Below are 12345 nucleotides of genomic sequence, written 5' to 3' on the forward strand. Positions count from 1 at the left end.
TACCAGCCAGCTGTTCCCTCATCTCTCTCCCTCTCCCTAGACCTCCTTATTCCCTGAGACATAACCATATTGAAATTAGGCCAATTAATAACCCTACAAAGGCCTCTAAGTGTTCAAGTGAAGGAAGAAAGCTAGTCCTTTTGTGCCAAGTTGTGAATGCAAAGGAAAAGTTTTTGAGGGAAATTAAAAGTGCTGTTTCAGTGAACACATGAATGTTAAAGCAAAACATCCTTATTGCTGATATGAAGAAAGTTTTAGTGTTTTGGATAGATCAAACCAGCCACAACATTCCCTTAAGCCAAAGCCTGCTCCAGAGCAAGGCCCTAACTCTTCTATTCTGTGAAGGTTGAGAGGGGTGAGGAAGCTGCAAAAGGAAAGTTTGAAGCTAGCAGAGGTTGGTTCCTAAGGTTTAAGGAAAGAAGCTAGCTTGATAACATCTAAGCGCTGATGTAGAAGCTACAAGTTACATTAGATCTAACTAGGATTATTAATGAAGGTGACTACAATAAACATCAAATTTTCATTGTAGATGAAATAGCCTTCTATTGGAATAGGATACCATCAAGGACTTCCATAGCTAGAGAGGAGAAGTCAGTGCCTGGCTTCAAGGCTTCAGGGGATAGGCTAACAATCTTGTTAGAGGCTAATGCAGTTGGTAACTTTAAGTTGAAGACAGTGCTCAGTTACCATTTTGAAAATCCTAGGACCCTTAAAAATTATGATAAATCTACTGTGCCTGTGGTTTACTCTGTTCCATTCTGTAAATGGAACAACAAAGCCTAGAAGACAGCACATCTGTTTATAGTATGGTTTACTGAATATTTTAAGCCCACTGTTGAGACCCACTGCTCAAAAAAAGAGATTCATTTCAAAATATGACTGCTCATTGAGGATGCACCTGGTTGTTCAAGAGCTCTAATGGAGATGTAGAATGGGATTAATGTTGTTTTCATGCCTGCTAACACAGCATTCATTCTGTAGCCTATGGATCAGTGAGTTGTTTCAACTTTGAAGTCTTCTTATTTAAGAAATACATTTCATAAGATTATGGCTGACATAGATTATGAATTCCTCTGATGGATCCGGGCAAAGAAAAATGAAAATCTTCTGGAAAGGATTCACCATTCTAGATGCCATGAAGAGCATTCAGATTTGTGGGAAGACGTAAAAAATACCAGCATGAACAGGAATTTGGAAGAAGCTGATTCCAGCCCTCATCAATGACTTTGAGAGGTTCAAGACTTCAGTGGAGGAAGTAACTGCAGATGTGATGGAAAGCAAGAGAATCAGTATTAGAAGTGGAGCTTAAAGTTGTGACTGCATTGCTGCAGTCTCTCATGAGAAAATGGTTTCTTGAGATGGAACCTACTCCTGGTGGAGACTCTGAAGATTGTAGAAATGACAACAAAGGATTTAGAATATTGCATAAGCTTAGTTAATAAAGCAGTGGCATCCGGGACTGGAAGAGATTATGCCGAGTGAAATAAGTCCAGCAGAGAGAGTCAGTTTTCATATGGTTTCACTTACTTGTGGAGTATAAGGAATAACACAGAAGATATTGAGAGATGGAGAGAAGAAGTGAGTTGGGGGAAATCGGAGAGGGAGACAAACCATGAGAGACTGTGGACTCTGAGAAACAAACTGAGGTTTTAGAGGGGAGGAAGGTGGGGGTTGGGTGAGCCTGGTGGTTATTATGGAGGGCATGTATTGCATGGAGCACTGGGTGTGGTGCATAAACAATGAATTTTGGAACACTGAAAAAAAAAATTTTTTTTAAATGAATAAAGCAGTGGCAGGGTTTGAGAGGATTTACTCCAATTTTGAAAGAAGTTTACTCATGGGTAAAATGTTGTCAAACAGCATCCTATGCTAGAGAGAAGTAGTTCATGAATGGGAGTCAGTTGATGCAGCCAGTTTCATTATACTTGACCTTTGAACAACACAGGACTCAGGGGTGCCAACTACCACACAGTTGGAAATCCATGCATAACTTGACTCCCTAAACACCCAACTTCTAATAGCCGAATGTTGATCAGAAGCCTTGTGAATAACATAAACAGTTGACTAATACGTATTTTGTATGTTATATGTATTATGTACTGTAATCTTACAATAAGGTAAGATAGAGGAAAGAATGTTAAGAAAATCATGAGGAAAGAGAAAATACATTTACCACACCAGACTGTAAAAAAATCTGCATTATAGTGGATCCCTGTAGTTCAAACCCATGTTGTTCAATGGTCAACTGTGTTAAGAAATTGCCACAGCTCCCCCAGCCTTCAGCAACCACCACTCTGATGAGTGAATAGCCATCAACATTGAGGCAAACCCCTCCAGCACCAAAAAGAGTGTGACTTGCTGAAAACTCAGGTTGGTTAGCATTTTTTAACAATAAAGTATTTTTTAAATAAGGCATATGCATTTTTTTAACATAATGCTGTTGCATGCTTAATAGACTATTGTATAAACATAACTTTTGTATGCATTGGGAAACAAAAGAATTCCTTTGACTGACTTAATTACAGTATTTGCTTTAGTATGGTGGTCTGGAACTGAACCCACACCATCTGAGAGTTATGCCTGTGTTGGGAAAAGAAGGCAATATTGGTGCCTATGTATACAGTGATGTTCTGTGAATGGATTTTACCTCTGATTTTTTCAGCTAATAGGTGATTCCTGATCTGGAAGTCAAGAGACTTGTATTGTAGTCTAGATTTTGCCACCAAGTCAGAGTGTAAAATTGAGAACAATGTTTTTTTTTTAATGTTCCCAGGTGGTCTTGGTTTTGTTTTGTTTAATTTAAATTCAAATTAGTTAACATATGTGTAGTATTGGCTTCAGGAGTAGAATTTAGTGATTTCATCACTTTCGTATAATACCTAGTGCTCATCCTAACAAGTGCCCTCCTAATGCCCTTCACCCATTTAGCTCATCCCCCCCCAACCCACCTCCCCTCCAGGAAGGCTCAGTTTGTTCTCTATATTTAAGAGTCTCTTATGGTTTGCTTCCCTCTCTGTTTTTATCTTAACTTTGTTTTTTCTTCCCTTCCCCTCCGGGGGGACTTCGTTTTGATAAATGAACTGATTTCAGTAGAGCAGGGTGGCAGGCATTATTTAGTGTTTTCAAACCAGGACCTTTTTGTCACAGAGCATCTCACAGAACTAGTGCTGCACATTTTGCTTTGGAAAACAATGGCCCAGAGAATCCAGCTCTCACATTTCTGTGATTACTGCATAAGTGGATATTTTACAAAATAGGCGCTTCAGAGAGAACTTCCTCCATGCAGCAACTAAGGAATTTATTATTTCCTAAGTAGGACATCTATTTTAAGCAGTAAAACTGAAAGAAATCTGTGAGTTTTTTTATTGTGAATAAATAGATGAGATTATCTTGTCTTTTAGACTTTGGTGTTTGAGCTTTCTCATGTGCTGTTGTGTTTCATAACATGAAATAGCTTCTTAAGTGAGGTTTGGGATGGACATTAAAAGAATGTAAGAACTTCATTCTAGGGGCACCTGCGTGGCTCAGTTGGTTGGGTGTCTGCTTTCCACTGAGGTCATTGTCCCAGGGTCTTGGGATCGAGTGCCACTTTGGGCTCCTTGCTCAGTGGGAAGCCTATTCCTCCCTCTGCCTGCCACTCCCCTGCTTGTGTTCACTCTGTCTGTCAAATAAGCGAATAGAATTTAAAAAAAAAAAAAAGAACTTAATTCTTAACAAATTCATACTATTGTGTGAGCTTGACTAGGACTTTTAAGATTTGGTATGAACAAATTTGTAAAATTTTTGTTGGAAATAGACAAGCAATTAATTGGCTTGCTAAAGTTGTATTAACATTATGTATGCTGCTAATTTTTTAGGGTAGAATGCCTTAAAAAGCCATGTCTTGCAGGTCTTGCGTCTATAAGAATGATCAAGCTGCAAAGGATAATCCAAGTAAAAGTCTTCAGGAGGAAGAACCATGTCCAAGATTTGCCCATCAGCTTGTATATGATGAGTTACACAAGGTACCATCACTACCTCAATTTGTAAACTTTCCAAGACCTATAATCTGATAGAATCCCAAAATACATGTTTCTGCATATTTTTAAGTACATTTGAATAAAAAGTTATGATATAGCAGACACTCATAGAATATGTAGCAGACATTGAATATCCTTTTTCCCTATGTAGCATGACCTATTGTTTCTATAACACCAGTATCCAACTAAAAAATGTACAGTTTTTATCACTAGGATACCTTGTCTCGTGATAGGAAAAAGTATATGTAACTTCTGATTTTAGCTTTTCCTATTGTGTAAGAAGTCTTTTATCTTTATTTTTCCTATCTATGACTGATGTGTCTTTTCCATTGGCCTCACAAAAACAGTCCTGCATTCTCAAGTTTTAGTGTCGCTAAATGTTCAAGGTGGTTTCTTTAAACTATGTCTCCCTTAAGCCTTTCATATAGGTTAGTGATTGGGCTCAGATTATATAATAACTTACTGACAAAGCTTGTATTTCTGTGTAGGCCATAAGTGATCGTTTAAATTCTATATCATTTCAGACCTTTAGGTAAACAATACCATAGAACTGAATAAAAGCCATTTCTCTTAGAGTCTCCCAGATTAAATGGTAAATGAGTTTTGATCTATAGGATAAAAATATCACCATTGTTTAACGGTCTTGAACATACATGTTTTCAAAAACAGTTTAAGTGCAGAATATCACTAAAATTAAACCAATGAAATCATTATTGCATTCCTTTTTCTTTTCTTTTTTGGGGTATTATGTAATATTTTAAAAGTTATGCCACAAGTTACATGTACCACTTAATATTTGGCAGTAAGCCTAAGGCAGAATTAAGATGCTAAAATTGTAAAAGTTTCTAAACTGAAGTTGACCTTCAGTGATTCAACATGTGTGTCAGAGTTTTATAAGATCTTGTTTGTTATTATGACCAACACTTGGTTTACTTAATAATCCCCATTGTTTGTTTCCCTAAAGTAAACTCTGTATCGTGGATTAGCTTCTTACTATCGTTGCTTTTGTTTCATGTCTTACATTGTCAGTATAATTGTGATAATACAACTCATTTTAATCTAAAATGCAGCTTAAGGAAGTAGCCACAGTACTTTAAAGTAAAATGGAAGTGAGAAACATCAAAAGAAGCCTTTGGTAGAAATGCAATAATGTTTTAATTATTACTATTACACATCCTATCAAAATGAAGAAATTTTACTTTGACTTGTGCGGTTTCCTCAGTATGTGTGCATCTTAAAATGTGGCTTGTTTTGTTTATTTTAGGTTCATTATTTATTTGGTGGGAATCCAGGAAAATCTTGCTCCCCAAAGATGAGATTAGATGACTTCTGGTCACTGAAGTTATGTAGGCCTTCAAAAGATTACTTACTGAGGCACTGCAAGTACCTGATAAGAAAACACAGGTATAAAAATACTTCACTGAAAACTTGTATTTAACATGATTAGCTGTTGGTTGGTGTTACCTCGACTTTGGAGATGGGGCTTTGTCTTTGGAAATTTACTAAAACAGCAGTGTAAATACTATGAAGATCATGACTCTTGTAAATGCCCTGTTACTTTCCTTATTTTTGCTTTCCTGTTTCAAAGGAAGCTACAAAGTGAAGATACACACGGATGCTAAAATTTTCTAGATATAGAACAAGAAAATTTTATGACTGTTACATGGAAGAAATTTATATGAAGGAGATGAGCCTATCCTCCAGTAACAAGGCCTACTCAGTACAAAGCATATCAGTTCTATATTATTGCCCTATGCCTAGCCTGTTGATAACTTTCTTAACAGTGAATGAGATGATATAGTTGACTAAATATCTTTCTAATCTGGTGTTTCAGAATACAACTTCAAATATGATTTTGGTTCTACATCATTACCTTTGCCATTTAGTTGTAAAATCATGTAATGAAACATTTTCATATATATTTCCTGGATCATGTTTGCTTTTGAGCCCTAGCAGGTGATGAGCTACTGAAAAATGTAGGAAAGCATATCTGTCCTTTCAGTTATTGGTAATGTTTGGCGTTAAGAAAAATTTATAGTTTGAAAGGAGAAAGTTAGCCTTTAATGATGATAATAGTTACCATTTATTTTGCAATTTTTGTGCTAGATCTTGCATATTATTTCTACAATAAGGCAGTTGAGTAAGTGCTGTTCTTATCACTATTTTGTAAAAGAAGAAATTAGGTATTTTTAAATGGGTTACATAATTCACCTAGAGTCACTCAGCTATTAGCGACACAGCCAGGATATGGTCCTGAGTATTTTGACCCCAGCGTTCATCACTTCACCACCGTCATCACCACTACACATGCACTGGTGGATGTCTGTGTGTTTACACATACATGTTTATATGTCTCGTATATATTTATGTATTATATTTTATATAGAATATAAATACATGAAAATCTCTGTGTGGTATAAATTATTAAACTTTTCCTTTTTCATACCCTGTTTACTTATTGTTCCTATCTCCACTTTCACAAGTTGTGCTTGAGAGATAATAACAAGCTAGTTATTTCTATTACTTTGGCATTACTGTGACTAATTAGTGTATTTCCTATCTCCCTATTCAGGAGAAAGGGTCTGAATCCTCTTGTTGACTGGATGACAAGAGATAAATTCTGTTTTATTAATAAGATTTAAGCTTCAAGCTCCTTCAACTAAGGTTTACACTGATAAAATTTTATTCCTTAGTATTTTACTTAATGTTAGAGTTAGTTTTTCAAAGGACGAAACAAATTTAGGGAAATTATACTATTCTTTTTCTACTTCAGATACAGCAGCTGGTAGTTGGATATTAAATTGAGCCCTTTTGAAAAATTTCCTGACCAAAAGCCCGTTGGAGATTAGAGGAGATTTTTTAGCGCTATATGTAAGAATTTGAATTCACTTATAAACACTTTCCTCTGGCTTTTAATTTTAAAAAGTAATGTGTGGTTAATAAAAAAAAATAATAAGTCCTCTCAGCCTGCACAATAATTGACTCATTCATCATCCTGTCATTGAGAAATAACAGATTCTTGTTTTGGTATATATCCTTTATATGTGCACACATATATTTTTGTTTAACTGAAAAACGGGGATCATAATGCTTTGAATCTTATTTCTTTCAATGAATGATATATTGCAAACATCTTATTACCATGTTAACAAATACAAATTATAATTCTAATGACTGCATAGTGTTCTGTTTTATGTGTAATTTACTCAACCCGTTTACTTTTGTAAAATATATAGATTATTTCCAGAATATTTTCTATTATAAGTTAATAGTAATGTGATATTATTATATGCTTCCATAAGTGCCCCTATCAAACTTCTGTAGGATATTGATAGAATTGGTTAATTATCATTTGCCCTACAGAAAGTTGACTTTCATTCCTTCCAGAAGTAAGTAGGATTATTCATTTTCTCATAACCATGCCATTCTGAGAAGTATTCTTTTTTTTTTTTACCTTTGACAGTTGTTTTTCTCTTTTGAAAATTTATCAGTGGGCAGGTAAAATGACAGTTTGTGAGAATCTGAAATATATATTATGGCATGTTTTAAGTTTTAAGTACAAACATTGTTAGTGGCTTGTGCTGGTAAAAGGCATAAAGTAAGGAATGTCAGTGGATAAAGAATAGAAGACAGTAGTCAGTAACAAATCATTTAAACCTTTAAATATATGATGAAAGACTCTAGCAAATTTTGTGGGGGTGAGAATGGTTCATAAAACAGTGACCAAAGCTGAGAGGCAACAGGTGTGTATGATGGGGCAAAGAAGTAGCTTTTGAAATTTTCTACCATGGGAAAAGAAGTATAGGCTAGCTCATCTCAGAACTGAAACCAGAAAAGCCCTGAAAGGAGAATTTAAGAATAGTTAAAAACCCTATCCATTTATATAGAGTATTTTCAATTAGAGTAGTAACAGTAAATAAAAATATGGAACACAGTATTCTTCTTTTCTAATTGTGATTACTTTTTGACTTAAGTTCTTAGAGCTAATGTCTTATATTAGAAGAAGTATCAGACCTGCACCTTGGATTGATCTTCAAGCCTTGTAACTTAATCATTCTGGAAATCACTGTGCTCATGTGTAAAATGGCCAGAGCAACTGCCTGCGGGTTTTTATAAAGATCAATGAAACTTCATTCATTTAAGAAATATTTATTGAGCACCTACTAAGTAGTTACTAAATATTATCCTAGGCTCTGTGGATATGTCAAAGAAGAAAATAAGCTAAAAATCCTATCCCTGAGTTTCTGTCTTCTGAAGGAAGACTAGCAGTAAACATAATAAGGAATTTATATGTTAATAAGTACTATGAAAAAGAACTAAAAGAGGTTAAGAACTATTTTTGTGCAAGTAAGGGAGCTGGGTATGTGATTTTTAAATAAGAATATTAGGATAGACCTCACTGCAAAGGTGACATCTGAGTAGTGACCTAAAGAACCCAAGGGAAAAGGGGTACCTCGGTGGCTCAGTCAGTTAAGTAACCGACTCCTGATTTCGGGACTCAGGTCATGATGTCAGGGTTGTGAGATCAAGGTCGTGAGATCACATCAGGCTCCGTGCTCAGTGCAGAGTCACCTTGAGATTCTCCCTCTCCCTCTGCCCTTCCCCCAACTTCCACTTGCGCTTGCCCTCTCTCTTCCTCTCTGAAATAAATACATAAATCTTTTTAAAAAAAAAATAAAGAATATGAGGGAATGAATCATGTAGAAATTTGAGAGGAAAAGTGTTCCAGATAGGTAATAGACAAGGCTCTGAGGTTAAAAATATGCCTGGATTATTTGAGGAATCAGTTGAGGAGAACAGTGTGGGGAAGCAGAGTAAGTGAGGTAATTGTGGTAGGAAATGAGGTCAGAGAGCTAAGAAGGGGACAGTTGGTGAAGGGTCTCTGGCTTTACTCTGAGTAAAAGGAGAGCATTGAAAGTTTTTACATTGAGGAATTTTACATTTTTACATTGAGGAATAACACACTCAGCTTTCCCAAAATAACTGAGTAAATTTGAGGTTGTGGCTGTTTTCACTCAGGTGGGGAATTCTTCAGAAACAACAGGTTCGGGGCGCCTGGGTGGCTCAGTGATATATCCTTCACTGTCCCTTCGGCTCAGGTCATGATCCCAGGTCCTGGGTTCGAGCCCCACATCGGGCTTTCTGCTCAGCGGGGAGCCTGCTTCCTCCTCTCTCTGCCTGCCTCTCTGCCTACTTGTGATTTCTCTCTGTCAAATAAATAAATAAAATCTTTAAAAAAAAAGAAACAACAGGTTCGTATATTAGAAGGATGGACTCAGTTTGATATCCTTCAGGTTTTAGAAACCACGTGTTAACATTTGGAGGAAAGGCATGGGCCAATTATTATTACATTTGTGAGTGATCAGTAAAGAAAAGGAGCTTGGTTAGAGTGAGAAGAGTAGAGAGATGTTGGCATTATTTGATGACCACCACCATTTGAGGGAAGGCAGAAGAAGAGATACTCCATGAAAGAGATCAAGAAAGCCCAGTAAGATTCTGGATAAACTTTTAAGATTGCACCAAGAGAATTTCTTGATGGATATGGGTATGAGAGGCAAGCAGTCAGAGCATCTTGAGACTCTTGTCTACAACTAATTTGAACTGACAGTAAAAGGCCCATTTTATTTATTTATTTTATATATTTTTATTTTTAAAGATTTTTTTAAAGATTTTATTTTATTATTTATTTGACAGACAGAGATCACAAATAGGCAGAGAGGCCAGCAGAGAGAGAGAGAGGAGGAAGCAGGCTGAGCAGAGAGCCCAATGCGGGGCTCGATCCCAGGACCCTGGGATCATGACATGAGCTGAAGGCAGAGGCTTCAACCCACTGAGCCACCCAGGCGCCCCTAAAGATTTTATTTTTAAGTAATCTCTACCCCTCAGTGTGGGCTCAAACTCAAAACCCCAAGATCAAAGAGTCACATGCTCTACTGACTGAGCCAGCCAGGTACCCCGGCCCATTGTAAATATTTGAAAAGACAGAGACCTTTTTTCCTACCAATCTTTAGATGAATTCAAGAGTTTAAGGGACATTTCTACATTGCAGGCAGAATAGATAGAAGTTGGTTTATATCAGTTGAATAGAGCATGAAAATTACCTTTCTAATTTAAATTTCACATTAAACTGAGCTTGGTATTTCATTCTGTGGGACCCTACCCTATGCTGCTGGGCTGGCTTGTTTATTTTCATTATTGTTCTTATGGAAAACAGTTATGTATTCTATTTAGTTAAAATATATATTTATAGAGAGAGAAATATACTATATGCCAAGAAATGAGTCTTTGTTCTTAATGGTACCACACAGTACAGTAAATAAAGTGCCACTATTATTTTTCCCTATAACATTCAAATTTATGGACTTACCAACAATTTAGGGTAGAAAGGGACAAAAGAAAAACTTTTTATTAGGATTAATTCCTGTTATTTTAGGTACAGGACACAGTTGTTGGCTGAAACAGAATTCTAGACTACAGACATAAACGCAGTGATGAGTTTTTGCAGGCTAAAGAAAGCTTAGAAAAAAAGAAAAGAGAAAACAAACCTTCTAGGAAAATGGATCTCTTAACTGGATTTAAAAGGATGGTAGGTGTGTTTGTTATTTCAGGGACTAAAGGATATATTCTTAGGATATATCACTAAAAGAAAAGTTATTATGAGAATATCCAGACATTGCCTCAACCTTTGAACAGTGAGGCCTAATGAAGAATTATTTAGGGTCTTGGAACAATTCTGCTAGCAAGGAATCACTGTAGTAGCTTTCCTTGTAACTGAGCCTCTGTCTTTCTTCTTCTTACCTGCTTCTCCTATTCTACTGATTACTACAAATTCTGCTTTCCCTCAACCTCATAGCTTCTAAGGACAGACAGATAGATAGGTACATATGGCTTTGTAAATAAGTAGGTAGATAGATAGGAAGAAAGGAAAGAAAAGAGGGATAGGAAGGGAAGGAATCTACCTACTATCTCATGTCTTCTGTTTACTGACTTCTGTGTTTTGTGTGCCTTTTATGTCCTTGGGTATCTCATTAAGATTCTCTAAGAGAGTATCTTCTTAGAGAGGGCTCCCTGGGAAGAGTATCCCTATTGGGAATAATTCTGCCAGGCTACTTTATAAACTGCTGATCAAGCTCGAGAAGATTGCTTTTGTCTCGGGTACCCAAACTGGTCTACCATTTTGGACAACATGGTTGAGTAACATGACCTCTGCCTAAGGAGCTCTCTCATCTGAGGGCTTAAAGGCTAGCTGACAGTCACAGTACTATTTGATACAATAGAGCTGTAATGTTTTGCTAGTCTTTGCCCTGCTTAAAATACAGGTACTCTATTTCTGAGATTAGCTCTAAAGACAGGAAATTATTGATGCCATCAGCCTGAACACCATTGTGGAAGAAGGGTCATTATTTTCCTTTCCCAAGTGAAATTAAATGTCCTCTTTTCTGTCTCTCTGTACAATATTTTGAAAAGCATACCAGCTTATTACAAATAAATCCGTATATAATTATGCCATAACAAAAGATTTAAATAGATAAATAGTCTCAAGCAGACTTTTTTCCTGTTAGGGAACTAACTCATTGTTTCCTTTTCAGCTTTGGAATCAGATGGATCTGCATTTGATTCTACTACTGCCACTTTTTAGCTCTTATCTTAGCCAAGTTCATTGTCTGAGCCTCAGTTTCCTGTCTTTTTTTTTTTTTTTTAAAGATTTTATTTATTTATTTGACAGAGCGAGATCACAAGTAGGCAGAGAGAGAGAGGGAGAAGCAGGCTCCCCGCCGAGCAGAGAGCCCGATGCGGGGCTCGATCCCAGGACCCTGAGATCATGACCTGAGCTGAAGGCAGAGGCTTAACCCACTGAGCCACCCAGGCACCCCTGTCTTTTTTTTTTTTTTAAATGATGATAAAACTTACTGTCATCAGAGTGGGGGTAAATGAAGTGATATATGTAAAATGCTCAATGCAATGTCTACCACAAGACATGCTTGATAAGTGGTTGCTGCAGTTGTTATTATTGACTGAGACAGGAAATAATATTATTAAAAATATTTAATAATTTTAAAATACATATATTTTCAATCACTGTTAGTGATACCCCGGAAAAGAAACTATACTCATTTCTGTTTCTGAGTACCCTGTTAGGCACCTCTGGTGGATTGTTTATTGCACAGATCAAACCAGGTGTTTTTATTTTAGCTCTACTTGTTTTTTATGAAACATATTTAGCTCTTTCGCAGTTTTGTTATGTAAAATATTTGACATGTTCACTATGTTTCATAGTAGATTTAATCTTATCTTGTAGTTCTAAGAGGAGGGTAGGAAGTGCTCC

The 12345-nt window shown here is 36.4% G+C and overlaps 1 protein-coding gene and 1 long non-coding RNA gene across 3 annotated transcripts in view; both read left to right on the forward strand.

Annotated features, from left to right (window-relative positions):
* MKLN1 (muskelin 1) overlaps nucleotides 1–12345 on the forward strand; it is a 173277-nt gene that overhangs the window by 140564 nt on the left and 20368 nt on the right. For both annotated transcript variants that reach the window (XM_047694932.1, XM_047694931.1), the window contains exons 14-15: nucleotides 3890–4004; nucleotides 5284–5423. In XM_047694932.1, coding sequence (XP_047550888.1) covers nucleotides 3890–4004; nucleotides 5284–5423 — 255 coding nt within the window. The remainder of the gene's footprint in view (nucleotides 1–3889; nucleotides 4005–5283; nucleotides 5424–12345) is intronic.
* LOC125080826 (uncharacterized) lies at nucleotides 8651–9674 on the forward strand. Its single transcript, XR_007121505.1, has 2 exons — nucleotides 8651–9063; nucleotides 9272–9674. It is a non-coding gene; the product is annotated as an uncharacterized LOC125080826 (long non-coding RNA).

The sequence above is a fragment of the Lutra lutra genome, chromosome 11, assembly GCF_902655055.1.
Source record: "Lutra lutra chromosome 11, mLutLut1.2, whole genome shotgun sequence".
NCBI classification, from domain to species: domain Eukaryota; kingdom Metazoa; phylum Chordata; class Mammalia; order Carnivora; family Mustelidae; genus Lutra; species Lutra lutra.